The 24878-nt window shown below is 45.0% G+C and overlaps 1 protein-coding gene across 2 annotated transcripts; it reads right to left on the bottom strand.

The window, feature by feature from the left end:
• Nucleotides 1–17795: 17795 nt before the first annotated feature.
• LOC120708714 (cell division control protein 6 homolog) lies at nt 17796–21720 on the bottom strand. 2 transcript variants are annotated; one of them, XM_039994102.1, is made up of 16 exons: nt 21491–21720; nt 21286–21385; nt 20972–21195; nt 20820–20894; nt 20623–20729; nt 20430–20536; nt 20268–20327; nt 20110–20183; nt 19945–19995; nt 19776–19825; nt 19477–19534; nt 18991–19080; nt 18803–18868; nt 18619–18714; nt 18433–18522; nt 17796–18343 (listed from the first exon to the last, which is right to left on the bottom strand). In XM_039994102.1, the coding sequence occupies exons 1-16, from the start codon at nt 21665–21667 to the stop codon at nt 18299–18301; spliced, it is 1470 nt and encodes a 489-aa protein (XP_039850036.1). In that variant the 5' UTR covers nt 21668–21720; the 3' UTR covers nt 17796–18298. The 2 variants fall into 2 exon arrangements, with proteins under 2 accessions (XP_039850036.1, XP_039850035.1); XM_039994101.1 differs by having other exon boundaries at nt 20972–21385.
• Nucleotides 21721–24878: the final 3158 nt, after the last annotated feature.

Here is a 24878-nt window from a genome sequence, read left to right as displayed (position 1 = left end):
ATTGTGCACGGCATATGCCCAGGAGATGCTGTAGTACCACTTTTGCCAATGAACTCCCACATAGTAGGCATGATCAACAGTTATGAACCGCCGTTCCGTTTGTACCTTAAACTCGGAGTTAAAAAGGATACAATTACACGTCATTTTAGTCCTTAAACTAGCGTGATGGCCCGCGCTAATAGCGCGGCTAGATTCCAGATAAACTTTTATCATTATAATTTTTTATTCTAACTAATATGAAAACCATAATATTGTTACTCTAAATTTTTTTTTGTTACTCTAAAGTTTTTTAGACAGATTAATGATGGAGAGTAAAAGTCTATATTACCCTTCTTTAATTACCATTTACTAATTTAGAAAATAGTTATAATTTTTCTATTTAGCTTGTATGAAGATCTGCATTTCATAATTAACTTGCATGCAAGGAGGGGCATTTTTGACCTAGCATACCAAAAAACTCACTTGGGAACTTAAAAGTATATATTATGAGGTAAAATTTGAATGCTAGAAGTAGCTATATTTTGGAATGAAGGTAGTAGTAAGTCAAACGTATTGTATAGGACTGCCACTGTAATTGTAAGCTTCATGATCCAAGTCCGGCTCATGGCGTACTATGATGGTCATTGATTTTGTAGTAAATTTAATCAAATATTTGCTAATATATTTAATCCAACATTGTCTATTGAGCTTAATCACATATGAGCTCGAAATCATTAAAGTGCAGTTGCTATGACCCTATTGGTCATGGCATCGGACTGCTCAAACTCCAAAACAAATGGAATCCGATTCCTTTGGAGCCCTTTTCACTGCTCTTCAGTTGTCAATGCAATTATTTTTCATTTATCTTTTATTAAACAAAGAACATTGTATTCCTTTGTTTATCCTCCTCCTCCTATGATCTAGTCTATGGATTGATTACCATTAGTAGCATCTTAGTTCATTGTTTTTCTTTATTTTTGGCTCTGTATATTCTGGTAATGCAGCAGATGCCTAGAACGTGTGGTTCAAGGTGTCTACATCAACTTGATGTAAAAATCTTGAATTTAACATTTTTTTGCTATAGGAAAAAATGATATTACTTTATTCACCAACCATGTATTATTGGCCCTCTCTTTCTCCTTCAATCTCTCTCTATTCCTCAACTTCATGAGCCAACACTACTATTCCGCAATCTAATGTCCACCAAAGCTTATGTTGTTCTAAACCACCTCAAATCAGTCTCCAATGTTCCTATGGGTGCTTTTTGCATGTGACCTTAGTACCAACAAAATGAGAACAAAGAAAATTTATCTCAATGTAACTTCTTTTTACAATCATACGCTGAAGTGTGTGCAGCAAGCACTACATGCACATTATGCATGTCGTTCAAATTTGATCAGTTGATTAAGGTTTGTTACTACCATTTAGCTAGTGAAAGCATATACAAAGTGCCTCTGTAGGTTCTTATAGTCTAGATGTTGAATGCCATGTGCTTACAATGAAGCCGGTAACAGTATCAAATTACATAGCAAGTTAGCAACCCGTATATGACCTTGTCAGTATTGTACAGGAGATATATAGAACCGAACTCAAGGACAATCACCTCTGTTGATCTCTATCTTATTAGCCTACAACTTATTGAACATAAAGATGTGAACTATATATTGTTGTGCCAAAGTTTATGCTTTTGCAAGAAAAGCTGCATAGATTCACTATTTTTTTACTGTTGCACTCCTGCCTGTATCTTTGCCTTCTCTTTCATGGAAGATCATGCCTGGTTGGTACACCAAAACAGATCATATACGTACAACCTCTGATCTACTATTTAATAATTGGCAATATTGACAGAGAAATATAGAGGCTGTTTTCGTGCGTGCGTATAGTTGGCCCGTTCATCTTGTTCCACCTAAACGCGATCTTAATTTCACTTGAAACTTTGAACCATGTGCAATATCAAAAATAGAAAGTCTAAAACCATCATCATCAGGGGGTGATTTGCATGAAACATTGTTGTTGATCAACGCCGTATGCATGTGTTCGTTTGTGTCCGGAACAGCCTTGAACCCAGCTTGTGCTAGAGCGCCGCTTGCACTGCGTAAGATGATCAGTACTGTAGTGTCGACGTGAAGACCCAATCTGAGCTAGCAAGATTCATGAAGCACACTCGAGTAGTAATGCTCAGTCTTTGCTTTTGAAGACCCATGTGTTGTGCGGCAGGGAGTCTTTCGATGACTCGACTAAGGTATATGACTGAGATTTTGATCGGATTACCACGATTGCTTCTCTCGACCTCCCTGTCATGGTTTGGTGCCAAATCAGATTGTTTGTAGAGAAATATCTTCTATTTTTTAGCTTATTTTTTAATTATGAATTTAAGCGTATTATTTTTCGTATTCGGCATGGACTCTTCAGGTTGATGTAGACCGTTAGATCTTCATAAAATCCAACGGTGTAAATCCTTCTCATTTTTTAGATTAACATGAGAATTTCTAGCCTCTATCGGCGAACGTGGTGGCTTCTTTTAACACTCCTTTATTAAGTGATTTGCATGAAACATTGTTGTTGATCAACGCCGTATGCATGTGTTCGTTTGTGTCCGGAACAGCCTTGAACCCAGCTTGTGCTAGAGCGCCGCTTGCACTGCGTAAGATGATCAGTACTGTAGTGTCGACGTGAAGACCCAATCTGTGCTAGCAAGATTCATGAAGCACACTCGAGTAGTAATGCTCAGTCTTTGCTTTTGAAGACCCATGTGTTGTGCGGCAGGGAGTCTTTCGATGACTCGACTATGGTATATGGCTGAGATTTTGATCGGATTACCACGATTGCTTCTCTCGACCTCCCTGTCATGGTTCGGTGCCAAATCAGATTGTTTGTAGAGAAATATCTTCTATTTTTTTAGCTTATTTTTTAATTATGAATTTAAGCATATTATTTTTCGTATTCGGCATGGACTCTTCAGGTTGATGTAGACCGTTGGATCTTCATAAAATCCAACGGTTTAAATCCTTCTCATTTTTTAGATTAACGTGAGAATTTCTAGCCTCTATCGGTGAATGTGGTGGCTTCTTTTAACACTCTTTTATTAATATAATAGATACTAGTCAAGTACGTACATGTGTTTACCTACCGAACCACATGCAACTTAGCAGCTATCCCCTGTAATGAACTTGTATAAGTGGAGGTAATAAAAATTATAAACCTACCTACCTATCGAGTGGCAAATCCAAGCTAGCTAGCGTAGGCTAGTGTGGTGGAGGCGAGATTATACTAGGGGGCTAATCGATCCCTCCAACCACGGAGAAATCAGAAATGAAAAGTATTAGCCGCTTTGGCTAGTGGATCCGATCTGCGGTTAGTAAACTAGCACGGCACCGGCCGGCGTCGCTCGCGCCTCCCCGGATCGCCCAAGCGTGAGCCTCCGGCAGCCTAATCCGGCGTGGAATGATTGCGCGGTGGACTTTTGGCTCCGGCGAGCCCCAAAGGGCCAGGGCGCCTTCGTTCTTAACCCTGCATGATTAAGCAACCGCTTAGCTCCCGGCCCTAATCATCATGTCATGTGCACACGGAAGGCCTGGGTTGTCCTTTTCCGCTTGGATCCATCGAGCAACAGCTCGCGCCGGAAAGGCCAAATGGGAGCGGCAACAGCTGGATTTTAGGCTGATCACAGCGGAGGGAGCAAGAGTAAATTGGCTCTCTCCTCGTTTCCCACGCCCTCTCTGTCTACAGCGCCAAACAGTGCATCTACAGTGTCAAACAGTGCATTTGCTCTTTCCACTGTGGACGGTCTTATGGACATGCTACAGTGTAGGCAAGCGAGCAATGGGATGGCCGCCGGAAGGCTGCTGAGGGTGTGTTTAGATGTTTTGCAAAAAAAATTTGTAATGAGGGAGTATTAAATGAAGTCTATTTACAAAATTTTTTGTACATATGGGTTGTAAATCGCGAGACGAATCTAATGATGCTAATTAATTCATGATTAATTAATAATTAGCGGATGATTACTGTAGCATCAATGTTGCAAATCGTGGGTTAGTAGTAGGCTCATTAGATTCGTCTCGCGATTTACAGCCCATCTATGTAAAAAAATTTGTAAATAGTCTTCATTTAGTACTCCATGTATCATGTATGTGTCCAAATATTCGATGTGACTTTTTTTTTTGCGTTTAGGGCTTCATGTGGGAACTAAACAGTGCCTGAGCTGCAGCTGCAGCTGCTTGGTCAGCATGGATGATACTGTTCTGACCTGCCGTACAACTGTCCCGTCATGGACATGCAGCGCAGCGGTAGCCTCGCGGATTCGGCGCCGGGCCCTAGCTAGCAGAAGACTTTTTCTCGCTCCCAGCACGCGGTACTGGCCACTGTGCGTGCGCTTCGTTCCATCATGTGCCAAGCCGATGTGGCGATGTTCATGCACGGCAACGGCATGGATGGATGAATGCTTGGGCGGACGGCGACGACGAAGCGATCGATTTGCTTGGGACCCCGGGAAGCCCCCAACTCGAGATCCGATAAAAATGTGGTGCGGCGAATCCGATTTCGAACCACGCATCCGGAAATTTGTTTCCTACGTGACTCCCCAAAGCCTTGGCTCCCAAAGTCCAACCTTAACTAATCGCGTGATTAACAGCTAATGACCACCATACTGCTCATTAACCCGTCTTGTTTTACTCGAGAACATGGATTATAGCGTTCTTATTTGTTCATGTGAAATTCATGAATTTTAAGCATACAGACAGTTCATGTAGCCTTATCAAAAAAAAATCATGTAGAATTGGGTATGGTCTGCATTGCACAGTGCTCCGCAGCTATCCTGACGAATAAACTAGGCCACTTGCCCGAGGCATTCAACAAGCAAGAACAGCCCGGGCGTCTGATTTGAAAGAAAAAAAATCGCAGGTTTAGGTGAGGAATTCGTACAGTATGCCCAGCAGGGGAGCGTTTATGATGAGATTACGAGACCTGCATACATAACTAGAGTATTTGGGGGCGGTCGGTTTCCGTGGATTCAGGGTGCTGCACAGCAGTAGGTGGCCAGAGATCACACTTGCGCAAAGTTTAATCGGACGGTCAGATAACATAATGTAGTCGACACGTGCGGTTGCTTCACGATTTCGGTGGATCTCATCTGCGTATCCTACGTAGGACAGCAAACAAAATACGTGCGCCTTAGTCTGCTTTAAAACTGACTCCTACTATCGTGACAAACAAAGTATCGAACGGCTAAGCCAGTTGACAAAAAGAAAATCAAGGAATATGATAAATTAAAATACTCCAATTTGCTCGCATCCCAGTGCGCACATAGTATGCCCTTGTTCCCCGTTTCATTCAAGTACTTAATCCTTTCTCTGATTTTTCCTTTAATTTACTGGTATTTAAGTACACTGGTGTCGAATTTCTGACAATTAATAAGTTGCAGGGACCTTATCACCAAAAAAGGGGCTAGAACTTGGGAGCAGCAAAGACAGTTCCCGTTACAGCTTTATGAACGTTGGAATAGATGTAGTACGAGCAACTTGAATTCAATTTTAATCAAGAGTCAACTGAAGAGATCAGAATTGCCGGAACATATGTACATGAGGCATCCGTTATAATTAACTGATCGAAGCATTAATGAAATGCTCAGCACTGACGTACTAGTGTTTTTCAATTTTTTTAGCTAGGAAAACGGTAGTACTATATTTTTTTATGCAACAGTATTATTTTCATATTGCCTGACAGTGTACGCTGTATTTCTTTAGAAATAATCAAGGGCGAAGATCCATCAGTAGATCGACCATTATCCCGTTGCCTGATTCCTCCGTGATCGCATTTCTTGACCAGATTATACAATTCCGTTGCCGCCGAGCTCGACGTACAGAACATGTGGGCAAGAGTTGACCTCCACACGAGCGCGTGGGCTTTGTAGCCGTTGAAGAACAGCAGTTGACCACCACTACTTCCGTTGCATCAATCATAGCGAATCTGCCGACCGAGATGTTTCAGAGAATCAAATACTACTTCTCTTCAAATTCTTTCTCGCGCCTGAACTGAACGTGCATTTATGTCAGATTTTCTCATGCATGTCTAGTGTCTTGTTACTCTCCATCCAACTTGAGCTTTTTTTTTTTGGGAAAAGTCCGGTTTACACCCTCCAACTGTCGCAAAAGTCCGATTTTCAACTTTCAACTACGAAACCGGACAACATAGGCCATCCAACTGTCAAAACCGGACAAATTTGGCCTCTGGGCTGGTTTGAAGGTGGTTTTTCATTTTTTGAGAATTAAAAATATTCAATTTACACTAAAATTTTTAAAGTAATTCATCTTAAGTCAAAAAATTATGAAATGAGTATCAAAAGTTTTCTAAAAATATAACCTATCTATTGTCACATGACTTGTGAGCTTTTCAGATCTAATTTTTTATGTTCATAATATTTGGTTGCTTGCAGTTATGCCTATTATTTTTAATAACTAAGATTCAAATGGAGCAATAATAGATATGTTACATTTTTAGGAACATTTTGGTATTAGTTTCATATTTTTCTGATTTAAAGTGAATTAGTTTTGATTTTTTAGATCTAATTAGTTGGATGATCTATGTTGTCCAGTTTTGTAGTTGAAGATTGAAAATCAGATTTTTGCGATAGTTTGAGGGTGAAAATTGGACTTTTCCTTTTTTTCATCCTAGATTGATATGTGGTTACCACTTACTACTACTGTGCTAGTTATTATGCCCGTGCGTTGCTACTGAAAATTATTATATAAACATATTGGTTAGCATATAAATACATATATATTATACATGTATTTATATAGATATAGTACGTGTCAGTCGAGAACTTTAGTCTTTTTATATTTTACTCGGAAAATGTTAATTTTGAACGATCTCAAGCCCTTAACTCAATAAACAGTCACCTGTATTCTGGGTAGGACTTCGATTGACGGAACAAAAAAAAATTGTTTGTTTTAGTAAAAAAAATAGAGATAGAGATTAGCTACCGTTAGGTTTCGCGTTCAGCAATGTCTTCTCTTGAACCAATCAGCACGAGAGGTGGTGCCCGTTGCATTGCGTAGAGAAGGGCTCGTACGTACAGCATTTGTCTGAATTTTGTAACGAAATCAGCTCCTTGAACTAAACTAGCAGTAGTATTTTTTTACTAACTCGTGACCTACAGTTCCGTGCACACTAACGAACGCACGAACTACGGAAGTGTGCTAGCAGATACAGATCGCATCGCAACGATGCATGAGGTGGCGGTGGCTTAAAATACAGTCAGCAATCAAGCTGGATCCTCGGGGTAAACCGTCCGTCGGCGACTCCTCATCGGTTTCCGGCGCGGGAACGGAGCAAACCAGCTAGCGGCCGGCGCCCAGACCCACCCACCCCGTCCGGCGTCGGCGCCGTCGCCCCTTCCTTGGCCCTCACGTCTCGGCAAGACGAGGCGGATACGCACGCGGCTAGGGCAAGAGATCGCCTCGCCCCGCGTCGGAAGACGGCCGGCTCGGGCTCGCCGACGCCGCCGTGTCCGCGAGCCCCCACGCGATCTTCTCGGGAGCGCGCGGTCGAAGCGAGGCGGCGACCCTCTCGTCTCGTCCTCGGGCGGGGCGTCGCCGCGCAGCCGGCGCCCGGGGTAGTCTTCGCCTCCACGTCCGGGGCATGCGGGGGCAGGCACGTAGGCGGCAGCCGACCCGAGCGCCACCCCCCGCACGCCACCGTGCGCGGCCGGGCCGCTAATTCGGACGGTGCGCCGCGCGGCTGACGCAGCGCCGGGCGCCCGGTGTGTCGGACGTCTCGGTGCACTGTACACACGGGCTGCGTCACGCGCCGACACGAGACGCGTCTTCGGTTCCCGGGCACGCACGGCAGGACTGGTGTGTGCCATCTGTGAGTTGCGGCATCCTTTTCGAGCAAGCTTTCCGATCCTAACCGCTGGATTAACCCTGTTTGCGCTTTTGATTATGTGCCTGATACTCCTAGACCCACTACAGCTCAATCACCCCCGAACGTAATAAGCGTAGTAGGTCCAAATATATGGATCGAAAAATACTAGCTCAAAAGTCAATGATCCCATGCCGAGCTTGCTACAATGCTACACTAGGAGGGTGTTTAGTTAGGGCGCGTTTAGTTCCCAAAAATTTTCACCCAAAAATTTTCACCTCCCCTTTAAACACATGTATGAAGCACTAAATGTAATTAAATAACAAAACTAATTACACAGTTTGGATGTACATGACGAGACGAATCTTTTAAGCCTAATTAGTGCATGATTAGCCATAAGTGCTACAGTAGCCCACATGTGCTAATGACGCGGTCAAAGGCCTCAAGAGATTCGTCTCGTGGTTTCCAAGTGAGTTCTGAAATTAGTTTTTTAATTAGTGTCCAAAAAGTCCTCCCGACATCCGGTCAAAGTGCTGATTTGACCTCCAAAAATTTTTGCCGGGGGAACTAAACGCGCCCTTAGTGAAAATTTTTGGTTCAAAAGTCACATCGATTGTTTGACCAGATGTCGGGAGGGTTTTTCGGGCACTAATTAAAAAACTAATTTCAGAACTCACTTGGAAACCACGAGACGAATCTTTTGAGGCCTTTGACCGCGTCATTAGCACATGTGGGTTACTGTAGCACTTATGGCTAATCATGCACTAATTAGGTTTAAAAGATTCGTCTCGTCGTGTACATCCAAACTGTGTAATTAGTTTTGTTATTTAATTATATTTAGTGCTTCATACATGTGTTTAAAGGAGAGGTGAAAAATTTTTGGTGAAAATTTTTGGAACTAAACGGCCCCTAGAATATGCTGTAGCCTTTTTTGGCGGGCTGCAGGCGCTAGTATATGGGTACTAGTACCTGCATGCTTACTGTGGATGTCAGGAAGTGAATCCAGCTAGCCAATTCCTCCCGCCATTCCTGTAGCTAAACAAAAGGCCCACAGGCAGGGTAGGGCAGAAGTAGTATCTCAGAGCTAGCAGGCTATCTACTTCTTCGTAGCTTTATTAGTAGTAGGCCTTCTTTAGTTTCCCGTCAAAAACTATACACATCAATCAAATCACTGTTTAAAGACATACATGGCATATTAAATATAGGTAAAAAAATCAGTTTTCATGTATTGCTTGTAAATTGCAAGATAAATCTTTTGAGTCTAATTAATTTGTGATTAGACAATAAATTGCTACAGTAAACATGTGTTTGTAATTAGTTTACACACTAATTAGTTTTATAATTAGTCAAACGAACTTAACAAGGCCCTAATCGAACAGCCAGACCAGGCTCCTCCAAAGCCCCACCTAACTCTCAAGTATCCAAAGAAAATCCTCCCAAGAATCAGAAAGGGGAATGTGTTTCCAAGACGTGGGCTTGCTTGGAAAATTTTCTCCGCGGTTTCTACCTTTTTCCATAGGGACGGCACACTAACCTTTGGAGACCGATTGGATCAACCTGAAGTTCCCTCTAACATCAGACCAAACAATTCCCGGTTCCTTTCGGAACCGCGACGTTGCGCGCGTGCGTAGACACGACCTGACAGGCGAACAATGACGACGGAAAGAACCATCTGCTAATTGACAAGCGTAGAAGAAGATCGATCACGAAGAATGGTGGCAGCATTATTGCGGGGCAAGCCCGCTGCCCAAGTGCCCATACCCAACCAAAGATCACTTTGCTCCAGGGGGGGGGTCCTATCTCATCCGGCTATCTCCGATGGCTGGCAGGCAGCAATAATCCTGGTAGAGATCTGCTCTGTTTTTTTTTTTTTGCCTTTTCCACTAGCCATGCGCTCCCATGGAAAAGAAACCTCTGGAGGTGCCTAGATTTGCTCCACACCCTGGGCCAAAATCCAGCGCACACTTCACGCAAGCAGATGCCGCAGGTCATGAGCTCTCCTCTTCTTGCACGCATCGTGCGGCACAGTTGAGTGGCGCGCACTGACAAGACACCACCACGTTTAAACAAGAACGATATCTGGCCATGCATGCCTGCTCGAGCTCGGCTCTCCGTCAAACAAACGACACAAAGGCGCCACCGCCACCACCCCCTCATGATCGTCAGGGTGCAACGACTCGAGACGCTAGCCCTCTCCACTTGCGGAGGGGAGCTCCTGGCGGGCGGCGGGCAGTGCAGATGCCGACGGCCCAGAGGGAGAGGGCGCGGCGCGCACATACGCCACCCGCGCGCTCCACTACCGTCGGCACTGTCCCCCTCTTGTCTGCCCCCGGGGGATCCCAATGCTTCCCCGGTTTAGACCACGGATCATTGCCTGCACTAGCAGCCTCGCCGGACAGGAACATCGAACATGTCGCCTCCACTGGCCCTGCTGGCGGCCATCGCCCATCTGCACTAGTCTGTCCACCCATCTCTCTCCATCCATCGGCCTGGTACTCCGTGCCCGTTGTGCCCGGTAGGGCACGCTGCTGCGTCAAAGCTGTTGTAAAGCGACGCCGATGCCGTCGCGGAGAGATGGATGGATGGATCGATCGATCCGGGGTTCAGGTCCGTGCGCGGCTGGAGAGAGTGTACTCCGCGCGCACTCGGGACGGCTCCACAGTGCTGGGGGTTGGGGGTGTAGACGGGGCCAGCCAGGTTTCGTCAGGCCGGTGGCTGTACGAGCCCCGGGGCGCACCGGCGCAGCAAAACGGGGAGGATAGAGGCCACTGGCCACCGGTGTAAGTGTAGTGCGGGGTTCGGTGCCGGCCTGCTCGTTGCGCCGGCGAGAATCCGGCGGCCGCCGGCATCCGCGGCGCGCTGGGGCAGCGCGGCGGGTGCGTGTCGGCTCGTCTTTTTTTTTTTCCGTCACGAAGCGATAACGAGAAATCCCTTCTTCCACGAGGAATTTGTTTGGACTTACAATGTGCCGAACATATGCCATCATCTAGAGAAAAAAATTCTCCAGATATTCGGAAAAGGAATTTCTCCGATAATTCTGACTCCCCTGATGTGCACGAAATAAACTGCCCAAAAGCGAGGGCCTGTCGTTGTTAGCCTGCCGCCACGCCGCGCTAGCAACTTCCGGAATAATCCTCCAAGGTATCTGATGCCGGAGGCGGAGGGCGGCTGGCTGAAGCCTCCAGCGGCTAAACTTTAAATCATATAGAATTTTAATATTTAGAAGTATTAAATAAAAGTTAATTATAAAACTAACTGTAGAATTCTAGGGCTAAACTGCGAGACGAATCTAATGAGGTATATTAATTCATAATTAGTGGATGGTACTGTAGCATCATTGTAGTAAATTATAAATTAATTAGGCTCATTAGATTCGACTCGCGAATTAGCGCTCAGCTGTAAAAAAACATTTATAAATAGATTTTATTTGATACTATAAAACAGTAAATTTTTTTATGTGACAGGTACTTAAAAAATCCCTTTAACCAAATATGCGCACTGACTGAAGCGACGGCGGTTGCATCACCCCGGAGCTGCGATCCTGCGCAGATGTCAAAAAGGGGCAGGGGCTGGGCGCACGCCATGGGCATCTGCGCAAGCAAGCGGTAACAGGATTTGACTGAGGCTGTGTTCAAATCCATAAAACGGTGGTAAAAAGGGTTATATCGGATATTGTAGTATATTGTAATATTTTTCATTTGTTTGTGGTAATTATTGTTCTACCATAACCTAATTAGGCTCAAAAGATTCGTCTCGTCGTGTACATTAAAACTATGCAATTAGTTTTTTTATTTACCTATATTTAATGTTCTCTATGCATGAGGCAAAAGATTTAATGTGATAGGTGAATATTAAAATTTGGAGAGAGAAATTTTATAACTAAACATACAGCCTGAGGCGATGTGAGGAATACTGCCATGGAAACCGACCCCCGGGAAGCAAGCGCTAATGGCAGAGGTGAAAGTGACGGTGACGGGGCGGGCAGCGTGTTTTTGGCTGTGCTGAGATGCTTGAAAAAGTAGGAGAAAAAGTGGTCAACGTAGTACATTGTAGCATTTTTTGTTTTTTTGGTAAATATTGTCCTATCATGACCTAACTAGCCTCAAAAGATTCGTCTCGCAACGTACATCAAAACTATGCAATTAATTTTTTTTATTTACCTACATTTAATACTTCATGCATGAGTCATTTGCTATATTTAATATTTCAATTTGATGGAGATGTGATGGAAAATTTGGATTTTGGGGGAGTTTTTGGGGCATCTAAACACACCTTTTGTAGAGGCTTTGCCGCTTTGGGACTTGTATTTGGTTTTGACAGCAAGCAAACGAACGCTGCTGGTGTGTGATGTAATTTTAAGAGCTCCTGTCATTTCAGCCACTCGCTAATGGAGAATGTTTCGAGCTTTCGATGCAAAGAGTTCTTTCTATGGTCCCATTTCTGCTTTTATGCGTCGGAGCGCCACTCTTTTTTCACCCGACTACATTTTGAGCTGGCGACAAGTTGGACTGGGCCGTCCTATCTCACTCGCAATGTGGCCCATTTCCCGTGTTGGGAAATAATCGAGCAGTGGTCGCGACAGTTCCATTCAGACGTCGCCATGCCGATCATGCGTGCAGTAAAATGACTCGCATGCGTGACCACAAATGGCCCGTTCCGTTTGATCCGTTTCGTTTCAGACATCAGCTTCGCTCATTCAGTTCCCCCGTCTAATCGTCCACCAAGAAGAGAGAAACGTTTCGGTGGGCGGGGGGAAGATTCTGGCCCCCCAAGATGTGTCGAGCTTCCCTGTTCGGGAGTCCGAATCTCCAGCTTCAAAGCGCACACTGTCCAGAGAAACTGCACCTGGTGGTCATGATGGTCGCCCAGAAATCTACTACTACTCGAAAGTCGCCACCTAGCTTGGATGTTCATTGCTCTTCTCATGAGACGGGATTAGTTGTGGACTGCTCAGAAAAAGTACGAGTGATCGAACAAACAGCCAGGTACAGTCAAAGTTTGGTGAGCATGTTCAGAACCCAAAAGAATTAGGCTAGATTGCCCTACCAAGGGTGTAATCTAATCCATCATAGTGCTTCGGCCTCTAACATCAGTTGATCTACCAATAATCCCCCTGTTTAATGGGAGCAACCAATAATCAATCCCACCCGGAATCTTCTGGCCAACTGCTCACGCATATAGTAATAGTGCAGGTACTAATCAGAGGGTTGAACCTTGAACGCTATCTCAGACGCATCTGTGGACTGCGCTTGCTGACTTGAACGGCTGGCCTGATGAACAGTGCTCGGCTGGTTCTTTCACAGAATAATATTCATTCTACCAGTCGAGTACTATTTATTCTATCGGCCCAACAGACCATGACGTGCTTGCCCAGACCCTTGACGTGCCTGCCCAGTGCTCACGGCACGGGGGCGCCAGCAGTGAGCAGTGAGCATTTAGCTGCAGAAGCTCCAACAGTCTCGCAGCTGAACAGAGACCTAGCCTACGGAGTGGCCGAGTGGGAGTTCCTCCAAGAGCAAAGCGCCAAGGGAGAATTTTTTGCGGTTCTGGGTGTTTGGAGCATTGGACAAGGACTCCAGGGTTTCAGCGTCCTTTTTCCAGGTGGCTAATAATTGTGCCAGTGGAGAAACTAGAGGCGGGGCAGGAGGAGGATTGGAGCCAGGAAGCAGGGCAACGCATCTTCCCATCTGTCCACGCATGTGTGATGCCCAAGACTACTCCATGGGGCTAGCGGCAGCGATGATGAAAGGAGCTTGGGACTTGCAGGGTGATGGCGGCTCGGCGTCCGATCGCCCCCGAACAAGCGTGTGCGTGCACACATGTGGCGTCTGGCGCGAGCAACCGATGTGCATGCGAGGAGGCTGTTCGATCGCAGTTCTAAACTTCTCACTTCTGGGAGGGTCGCAACGTGTCCGGATCGTACAGAGGCATAAACAAGCGGCCTCCTCCTTAAATTTCGAGCTGGATTTTAGGGTGTGCTTGTTTTCAGGGTACAGGGGTCTCGACAGGGGCAGCGCGTGTGGACAAACATTCGTGTGGCGCGGACGCCGACCCCGACCCCTCGTGCCCTTCACGTGCGGGCGCGCACCCCATTCCTGGCGCCACAGCGACGGGGGGCGCCACCATGGATTGGGCTGCTACATGATCGCGCCGATTTGCGCGAACTCGCTGCGGATTTGGTGCCCGATCCGCGAGCGAGATTGATGGATGATGGCCTCGCCCTCGCCCTGGTCCCGAGCGGCGAGACCGAGAGAACGCTGGCCGCCACCGCGTCCCGCATGGGCTCCGCGTCCGCGCCGTGCGAACGCGATCCCGGGTCGCCGCCCTGCCCCAGCCAGCCTTGCGACGCGAGGGCGACGCCACGGCGGCGTCGCGTGCGGCGCCCACCCCCTACCGACTGGCCACTGCTACTGCCTACTAGTAGCAGCATCGACTGGGAACTCGGGATCCATGCCGCCGCTGTTGCCAGCGAAAGCGAGCGTACGGGCAGCGCGCAGGCGAGGCGAGCCACGCGATCCGCGATCACGCGGCGCTGATAATTAAGGAGGATCGGGTCTGGCCATGATGGCCGTGGATTCTGCCGCTGAGCCATCGCGGTCTCGGTTGCTTGCCCGATCTCTCGATCCTCTCGTTGGGTTTTGGGACGTACTCCTACTACAGTAAACAAGAATTCAGAACGTTTTGTGCTTTCGGGTGCAAAAGGAGCGAGGGCTATCATCATCTTTTGGCAAAGCAGCAGCGTTAAGGTTTTGGAAACCTGGAAAAGCGGGGTTCGTTCAAAAGCACCGGCTTGTCCTTTTGGAAAAGCGCCATGAATCCGCTTTGCTGAATGTTTTTATTTTCCCCGATCGCAAGCAATTCTTTCATCAGCTTTTCTTTTTCCGCCCTTGTATCAGGGTTGGGTTTGGGCACTGTTGATCCCGGTTTCCGACATGGAGTTGGGGTTGAAGTCTGGTGGCACAGTGGAAGCTCAACCTGGACATGATCAGGATAACAGTGGCCGTCGTTTCCAATTGAAGGTACCGTACCACGTTGAGCCCGACTAGGCGGCATCGAATGGAGGGAGGGGGGCGATCTGAGCTGTGAGGAGTGATCATGACGGCGATGGCGATGCTGATGATGGTCTCGGCCAATCCAATTCCAATCCCCGGCGAGGTGGTGGTGGTGACGGTGGACGTGGGGCTCGTTGGAACTTGCGATCCTGCGTCCTGATATGGACCAGCGCAGCATCTATTCCCTCCCGTCCACACCTAACACAGGGTTCCTTTTTTTTAAGTCCTAACACAGGGTTCTCACTTCTCACAATGGCATTAGCTTAATCTTATCGTCTCTTTACTGGGCTTCGACTTCAAGCAGTTTGGTGGTCTACACGGAAGGAGACGGTCGTGCATTCTGTCAGCAGACGAGAATAGAGCGCACTAGTATGCGTGCTCGCTTCCTTAGATATACGGCATATTCCGTTGCACAGTCAAGTGGAATATTACTGGTTGACCTGAATGTCACATCATGCTCCAACACACCTTTCAACTGTGGCGAACTGAAATTACACAGACTGGTTTTTCTAGGACTGAAATTATACAGACTGATGAGTGCCGACTTTGTGCTAATTTGTTCTTCAGTTTGAGTTGCGTGGTTATGTTAAGGGGGCCCGTGCAGATCAGTTAGCCCAAGAAAACATGCAGCCCAGTTTTCGTGGAGAAAGCTGGCAACGGCGAAGTTGGGCTGGGAGACCCGATTGAAGCCCAGACGAAAGGAAACTTCATAACATCAAGGAAAAAGTCTTATTCACCTCCCTGAACTATCAACTGAGTTTACGTTTCCACCTCAAACTCGAAAACCGGAATATTTTGCCTCCTCAAACTCGCAAAACCGGATATATAACATCTCTTGGTGGTTTTCTTAGTGGTTTTCCTCTTTTTCTTTTATGTTTATTTTGGATGAATCTTTAAAAAATCACAATAAATCAAAAAAAAAATAAAATAAAAAAATAAATTTTGTTGGACTCCACAAGAGTACATCTATGCATTGAATATATTGCATGATATAATTTAGTAAAAATTATATTTTTAATTTTAAATATATATTTTTTTGTAATTAATTCATATCTGCATATTCCTCGGTCCAATTATGGTAAAAATTTTATGGTGAGCTAATAATTATATTCTTAAGTTGCAGTAAAAATTTCATAATCATTAGGTCATTTATTCTTGAAAAACTGAAGAGTCTCGTATAGCTTGAAATTAAACTCCCGAGTCTATAACTCAGGCATACATGATCCAATGAACATGAAACTTTTATTACAACTTGATCATTTAATTAGTAGACCACCATAAAAATTTCACCATAATTGTACTAAGGAAAATGTAGATATGAATTAATTATAAGAAAATATATATCTAAAACTAAAAATACAATTTTTTACTAAACTATACCATATCATATGTTTACTGCATAGATCTACTCATTTGGAGGCCAACAAAATTTAATTTTCCATTTTATGATTTTTTTGTGATTTACTATAATTTTTCAAAGATTTATCCAAAATAAACATAAAAGAAAAAGAGAAAAAACACTAAGAAAAATCACTCAGGGAGGCCATATGTCCGGTTTCGCAAGTTCGAGGAGGCAAAATATCCGGTTTTCGAGTTTAAGGTGGAAACATAAACTTGGCCTATAGTTTAGGGAGATAAATATGACTTTTTCCTAATACCAACTTGTGCTTAACTAGGCCCCAAAAGTTTGGCCCAATGAAAATAAATTAGCAGCGGGAAATCTGGGGTGTAGGCACAATCGCTTTCGAAGGTTGTGCAGAGTAAGGCCCTGTTTAGTTCGTGAAAATTTTTGGGTTTTGACACTGTAGTATTGTTGTTGTTATTTAATAATTAATATCTAATTATAAATTAATTAGACTTAAAAGATTTGTCTAGTGCTAATTAGAACAGAAATCCTTTTTTGCCAAGGCGCCTCGATACGATTATGACAATACAGCAATGCCAAAGGCAAAGGTAGAGAAAACCGCGGATGAGATCGATTGCTCGACTTTTCAGCACGAGACTACGAAAAAGATCGCGGTTGGATATGAAAATCAAATCAAGGCACAGAACAATGCACTTCTTTTACTTGAGTGTGCAATGTACAGCGGAGACGTAGGCACATACAGTAGCTAATTTCCAGATATGGCAATCAGTTCGTTCGGAAGCTCGTACTGTCTGAGCTTAGTTGATTTTGTGCTTCGTCTCTTCCAAAACTTTCTCGCGCCGTCGACTCATCTGTCACGATCCTTGACTACTGGATAGAGATTACAGGTAACTGATACAGTATCTCAAGAATTAGAGGGAGATTAGGCTGGGAATAGCAAGAATCGAGGATGGGTAGCAAGAACAGCATGAGGGAGGGAGAGTTCTTCACGCAAGGAAGAAGACAACGAGTTCTGTTCTTGTTCGATGCCCTTCTCTCTCGTGGCTTCTCTTTATGTATTGCTGGCTCCTTTCAATCCATAAGCTGGCCCATTCACCTGATAAGCCCATACATCGGCCCACTGCCTTAACATTGGTAGCCTGGGTCATGACATCATCCCCATCTCTTCCTCCTGATTCCTAAACATCAGTCAACCTCACTCCACTGTGTCCTTCACCGTTCCGATCACGCAGCCTGGTGCTACCCATCGACAACCTCAGCTGGATTTGGGGTTATTGCAAGATGGAAACATGTAACGTAATCGAAGTAACCACTACTATACAGTAAGAAAAATGGCGGTTCTGCAGACACGTGAAATGATGAAAACTGTAAATGAAACGCAAAACAAATCCAGTACCTGGAGAGGCTTGTGGGTGCATGCAGCCAAGCCAACAAAGGGGAAAAGTAAGCAAGCAGCCAAGCCGGAAACGCAAACAAACGGGGAAAGTGACAATAAATGTTGTTCCTGTGCCGAGTAAAATGACAAGAGTGCAATTGAATTGCCAAAGGCATCGCATAATCCCATCTTCTGATTATCGATTTCAATTTTCAGCAAGAAATGTGACAACAAATGTTGTTCCTATACTAGTGATTAGCTACATAATCGGTTCTGCAAGAACCAAAAGTGGAGAAATCAAAACTACAGTCAACTATCTTTTGTAATAATTGTGTCAGGTTTTACTGTAATAACTCATCACATGTACACTTCTCTCCGCACTCCAAGAAAGAGTTTATCATATTTCAACAAGTTTTGATCCTGTAGATCGAAGGCGGCCTGAACTGAGTGAAGCTCCCTGAATTATAAGTAATCCATTAAGAGGAAGAAGCACTAAACTGCAGTTTGCTGAATGCATGACAAAATACAGACGGTGCGGCCTGCTTGACTATCACTGGCATCCTTCAGCACGTCAAGGACTCAGCCTGAGCTAGCATAATGGGATTGTATCAGTCAGTCACCTGAGCATTGGGCGTCCAGGGTGGTATTTTTGGTAAGTCTGTCTTGCTAGCATCTTGGCTGCTCCAGACATTTTTGAAAGAAACGATTTCCCTGTATCATCGATTAAATTAGTAAATAGCCAAAAGACAGAACACTTGCTATATTGCTAAATATATAGGATTAAGAACATTTGTCCACACCTTAAATGCAAAACCTATATCTGAAATGTCAATCTGAAGTGTTACTCTCCTAAGCTTATCTTCCTTGGATTGTCCCAGCTTCATGAATCCCTACAATGCAAAATCCATCAAACACTAAACAGTAAACATTTGGGTTGCCATTTCATTTCATTCCAATGCACTAAAAGATTAACCATATTTGCACACCTGATCACTCAAAACCATGCACATGTTAGAAAATTCAAGCATTCCAACTGCTGGGACTTGGGTTGATCTACAGATTCCAATGTACGATTTGTTAAGCTGAAAAAGGGTATGTCTAGGTAGGTTAGAATCATACAAGATGAGGTGATAAGTGCATTATTTCACTAAGGCATCGAGTAAGTGTTACCTCTCCTAGAGTAGTAGCCTTTTTCTTGCAATGCTGGAAAGTATTTGCCAATGCACACAGTACCATCTGCCCAGCATTTCACACATAAGAACGAGATGCAGAAATGCAGAAGACTACAATTAACAGAACAGGAGGAAGCAAAAAAGAGTAACAAAGCTCTGAAGGCTTGTAAAGAATTTTGACCTTACCTGTTGGTGTTGGGGAAGACACAGTATGGTATCTACTATTGGCGACTTGAATGCCTTTGACAAGGCTATATCCATATGGTCGAATGTCACCTGTAAATAAAAATATTAGGCCTCCGATTCTAAGATGATTCAGGCATTAAATAAAATCGTGCCAAATAATTTGGACATGACCAAGTGAAAGTAAAGATCATTGTGGGAAACTATTATATCAATATAAGTAAATTTATAAAGGTTATTTAGTAGATGATAAAGAAAGAATTGACGGCATTCAAGCCTAATGATGGCCGTAGTTCAAATTACTTTCAACAGAAGTACAAGACCAGATTTATGTAATCACATATATCACATAGTTGGCCAATGACAATTTATGACATAAGACAGCACCTCAAATTATGTTATACTTAGGAACTATCAATCTAGTTTTATGTCATGTCCACCTAGAAATTACTTATCAATTCCTGATTAACTGCCAAAAGCAAAACTTACTATTCCTAATTCTTGATCAGAATCTTGTAGTCTTGCTTCAAGAACCTCCACGGCACTCCTAGAATTCACAATATAAGAATGTTATGCTTTAATGGTACACATTGCTGAGACAAGCAATCTTAAACAGCCACCATTGATTTGACATAAACAAAAGATTTTGTTAACACTTGCATGAACAAGATTTAGAATTCCTTTGGGTTCAAAAAAAAAATGTTGTGCCCAACATCTTATTAGCTATAGCAATGGAGCTAAAGTTTGCAGAGAATGTCATTGTTTCAACAAAAACAGAAGTGATTTACCTGCAAACACCTAGAGCTTTTCTCATGTCACCAGTGGCTGCTGCGACTTTCTGATAAATAACATTCAACAAACGTTATAGCATGAACATAGATGACAATACTTTAGTACAATATTATGATTTCTGTCAATGAAACTATACTGCAATCGTTGCAGGTTGAATGCACTTACTCTAGCACAAAACTCTAGAGCCAGTGGTTCAAAAACATCGTACTCAAGAACCTGTATAAGTGGCATAGAAAAACATATGAACTAATGAACAGCAAGCAATTGAGTGTTTAATAACAGGAGATAGATGCATAGAGATCTGAATTGGTAACATGACGAGATATTTACCTTTAGTCTATGCTTAATAATGTCAGATATTTGATCCTTGGAATAAGCACGGAAAGTTACAACAAGAGGTTTGCCTGTGAATTAAAGTAGCAAAGCCAGAATGTTAGTTTACTTTGTATCACAAAATTATAGCATTTAACATTGTTGGCAATGCTTACAGTTTAAGGATTCAAGCTTTGGAAGAAACCGATCTGCAAGGTCTATGGCATTCGCAATTCCTGAAATGTAGCACTATCAGTCAGCAAAACCATATTAATTAGTTCATTGGCATAAACAGACAGTAGTGTGTGTCTGGGTGTGAGTATCCTTTAAAACTTTACCTATTAGTATGCATCTAGAATATGGGCAAGTTGTAAGCATGAAAAGATCATGTAACACAGCCCGGTCTCTAGTTATTAAGTAGTCCATCTCATCCACAATGACCAACCTGGCAATAGTAGCATGCAATTCAGATAACAGGCCTAAAACAGCAGGAAAACCCCAATTGTCACCGTGGATATTATCAATAATTACATCATTCTTCTTGGAGCTGATTCCTTGTTGGAAAACATGCTCTGAAGTTGCTGAAGTGGTGACAGTTTGTTGCTTCCCTTCTTACGGTTCTGAAATTGTCCCAGTATCTGCATTAAAAAGACACTTAGCAACTACAATTTTGGTCGAGTTGGACATGCATAAATAGATCGAGTATATAACTCCGCAGAACTTAATACCTTGCTAAAAATCTCGGATGTGTTTGACAGGTTTGTACAATTGATTGCTAGCGAGTCGGGTGCCTCCATTCCCATCTGCATTCACACAAAATTAACACAGCAAATCAAAAACTGGGAACTGCAGTGGAACATGAGATGTTGTCAAAGCCTACCTCATCAGCCCAGCGCATTAAGCTCTCCTTGACCTTGTTAATAGATAAGGTCTTCCCCGTGCCGGGGCACCCGCAGATATACAGGCTCCCAGCCTTCTCCTGCTCGACGCAGGACTTACAGAACTCAAACACGCGCCTCTGCTCATTGTCCCGGCAAACCAATTCGCACGACGGCACCGTTGCCACGTGCAGCGCCTCCTTGATAGCTCTCATCTGCGCGGGATCTGCGTGGCACGACCAATTCGCCATCAGGCTCCAAAAAAAAGCAACTAAGCGAACGCATGGGCTGGCTAAATGAAAATTGGGAGGCTTGCCTCGGGGATTCCACTTGGGCTTCTCAGCCGCGACAAGGTCGCCGTAGAGCCGCTTCCTAGAGGACTTGGGGGACGCCGATAACAGCTTCGGCGAGCAGACCTGCGAGATCGAGCAGTTGGTGTGGATTGCAACGGGGAACGTACGAAACGAAGCAACTACAGCGATAGATCTGCACCGGGGACAAAGTAAAGCAGCGGATCGTACTGTTCCGGCGCCGGCGTGCGGGGATCGGTGAGGGGAAGTGTGCCGCGACGCGTCCGGCGACTTCCCGGCACGGCCTGGCGTCAGCCGGCGCTTGACGCTGCGCGGCGTGCTCGCGGTGCCAGGGGACGGGGTGGCGGCAGGGGACGAGCTCGCCGTGGCGCTGCGGAGAGTCGGCATTGTGCTTGGCGGGGCGGGAAAATTGCGGTTACTTAGGAGATGTGGTGGAATTGGGGGGGGGGGGGGGGGGGGGATCGTGGATGCGGATGGCGGGGAAGAAAAGGGCGGGGCGGGGAGGGGCGCGACCGCGCGCAGAGCGCGAAAGGGCTTTCGGCTTCGCGCGGGAACGCGAGAGCACGAACGTGGGGTGCGGCTCTGCCGTCTGGGACCGGGGTAGGTGCGCCGTGCGCGTGCTTCTTCAAAATTTGTATGCGCGCGTATACACGGGAGCTTGGGAGCTAAGCGGCTGCGTGAACAGATGCGTGTAGGATAGTAGAGATCTCCAGGGAGTCCACGCTCCAGCACATTGCTCATCTTCTACTATCAAAACATTTTCTCTTTCCATCTTCAATAGTTATTTTATATTTTTTATAATCACCATAGCAGATTATCAAATGCTAATCTCCAATAGGGGGCATCTATTTCTTGCTCACGCGAGTGCGAGCCGAGCCATCGCAGATGTCCCTCGCTGTTGCCGCCGATCACCAGCCACCAATTATCCGGCCCCAGCACCTCCCCTCCACCCGCCATTGGAGCCCCTCAAACCTGAAATTCTAAGCTCTAACGCCTCGACCACTGCCCCGACCTCGCCGGTGGCCGCTCCCGCCACCCCCATGGTCTCCACGAGGAAGATAAGTAGTGCTGGCACGGGACCGCATGCAGGGAGCCCTTTGGTTCTTCTATGACAGCCTCACGCGTAGTAGCACGTGAGGAATAGAATTCTCATCTCCACCCACGCACCAAAGGCTTTACTTATTTTTTTCTCCTCCCTTTCGTCTTATCCTCTACCTCTCGGCTCCCCGCTACCCTCACATCCACCATCCGCCACACTCTAGGATTCCCCTCCCTTCTCTCTTCCACCGCTCTCCCAGTCTCCTAGCGCCGGTCGCGATTCCTCCCAACGACAGCGACCGGCTCCTCCTTCTCCCATCTTCTTCCCCGCGATAGCGTCCGCAGGAGGTCATCCCATCTTCTTCCCCTCCCATCTTCTCTCCCCCAGCAGCAGGCATGTCCCCTCCATTTTCGTCTTGAAGGCGAAGCTCGCACAGACGGCCCGCGTGAGGTGAGAAATGGCGCGAGTTGCTGGCAAGGGCGGCCCACCCTTGGTCACCGGTGTGGGGTGGAGCTAGGGGCGCAATCGGGTGTGGAACAGCGAAGTCTGGCACGCCAAACCTCGTCGACAAGGAATATTGCTTCAAGGGTTTGCTTCTCCCCTACGTCAAGGGGAGAGGAGGTGAGATTCTGGCAATTGTTGAAAAAATTTGGTATTGGAAAACCTGTTGGTAATCTTATGGAGCACTTTCTTATCTCCAAAATCTTTCAAATAGTAGTTTTTTGATATTGTAGGTGAATATGAGCAATCTGCTGTAGATGCTCTTAGCAGCGAACGAAGCAAAGCCCCTGCCGGAATGGGGGATAGGCTGTTTTTGAGATTACAAGAAAACAAACTGGATTAAAATTTTAGTAGGGGACGCTTTAATGGGTTCGAGGATGGGGAAGCCCTGCAACAACAACCGGGATATTTTGCAGATTCCCCATGAATTAGTTTGACTCTTGGATATTTCGGGTTTGTTTATTCTTTTTTTTGCGAGGGGGTTATTCAAATATGCACGCACAGTACATAAGTAGATTCTAGTGATATACACTATGAAAAAATACTTTTGCATTCATTTGAACAAATATACTTATTTCAAGCAATATAATCCGACCATTTAAACTACACGTCGAAGACTATGTTGTACGGAAAAGTATACCGACGCATCATACGCTCCCTTTTTTTTCATATCCGTGTATACAATTGTGTTCATATACCGGTACTTCACAAATAATATCTTATCACAATGCATGGCACACCACACAATCTATGACATGGCAAAATATTCACAGCTTGACAAAAATGTTGCAGGAAAATAAGTCATGCATAGATAGATTCAGAGAAAAAAAGTTTATGAGGTTTGACCAAATTATTGGCCACTGGCCTGTAACATCCCGAAAAATTCACCAAATTAAATTACTCGCTAAAATTATTTTTCAAAATATTTTCATCGCCGAGCTCGAATTTTTTCCGGTAATTCGTCGCCCGGGCACCAAAAATCAAATCTCCGTCCCGACACCGAAATCAAACATCGTCTAAACTTTCCCTGTTCTCCTCATTTCTCGTGCGCGTCGCTTCTCGTCGACGCCACGCTCGGCTCGCGACCGACACCGCGAATCCCGCCGGCGTTACCTTTTCTTTTTCTCCTTTTCCTCTTTTTCCCTTCTCTCCTTTTCTTTTTCCCCTTTTCTTTTTCCCTTCTCCTTTCTTCCTTCTTCTCTTCTTCTTTTCCCCTCCCTGCTCACGCACAGCCCCTGCCCACGCGCTGCACGCGCAAGCCACTGTGCGCCCCCACACACACCACGCGCAAACTATTTTTTAGCGTATGAACCATATTTTACTGTTTTTGCCTGAAATTTTTACTGCAAGTTGCTGATCTGATGTACTACCTTGTGTAAATTTTGTAGTTGCAGAAACTGTTCCTAACTTTTGAAGTAAAATAGTTAAATAACCTCAAGTATGTTAATCCGAAATAAAAGCCGACATCCCAATTCATTTTATGAAGTAAAGTAAATCTGAAAACTACTCTATAAATGACTGCCCAGTGAGTAGAAAATGAAATGGTTGTTTTCTTGACTTGAGTTTTATTGGACTACAACTTTATCGTGAAGGAAAAATAATAAAACCTAAATCTCTAAACAACTCGGAGCTTTGCATTCATACATATGCATTGTTGCATATCATTTAGGTACGATAGATGAATCACGTGAAGAATGTGACGTTGGAGCTGAGCCAGAAGACGGTGAATGGTGGACACATCTAGAAGATGGATGGATGGATCCCGATGTGCATGACCGAAGGAAGATGCTCGCCGAGCAGTTGTTCTCTAACTAACACTGACCTAGTGTTAATCCCAGGCAAGCCCCGGAGCATGTCCTTCTATTTTAAATTTATGCAACTTATTATTGTCTCTATCTACTTGTGCATTTAAATTTACAGGAGTTGACTGGAACCTTAGTTGCATGATCCTAGGTACCGATGCTTTAACACTAGTATGTGTAGGTCGCTAGTTGGCTAGGCTAATGGTTCGGTAGAAATCGAGTGATTTCCTGTCACTCGCGAGAATTATAGGAGTTG

The sequence above is a fragment of the Panicum virgatum genome, chromosome 5K, assembly GCF_016808335.1.
Source record: "Panicum virgatum strain AP13 chromosome 5K, P.virgatum_v5, whole genome shotgun sequence".
NCBI lineage: Eukaryota > Viridiplantae > Streptophyta > Magnoliopsida > Poales > Poaceae > Panicum > Panicum virgatum.
This window is presented reverse-complemented; position numbering and strand designations above follow the sequence as displayed.

What these genes read in the sequence shown, in the direction of transcription:
- LOC120708714 (XM_039994101.1), bottom strand. Translation starts at nt 21,667, where the DNA reads ATGCCGACTCTCCGCAGCGCCACGGCGAGCTCGTCCCCTGCCGCCACC. An exon ending in TCAGCTCCAAGAAGAATGAT is followed by an intron (nt 20,537 to 20,622) that starts GTAATTATTGAT and finishes TACTATTGCCAG; the next exon opens with GTTGGTCATTGTGGATGAGA. An exon ending in AAAGCTTGAATCCTTAAACT is followed by an intron (nt 20,184 to 20,267) that starts GTAAGCATTGCC and finishes TTTAATTCACAG; the next exon opens with GCAAACCTCTTGTTGTAACT.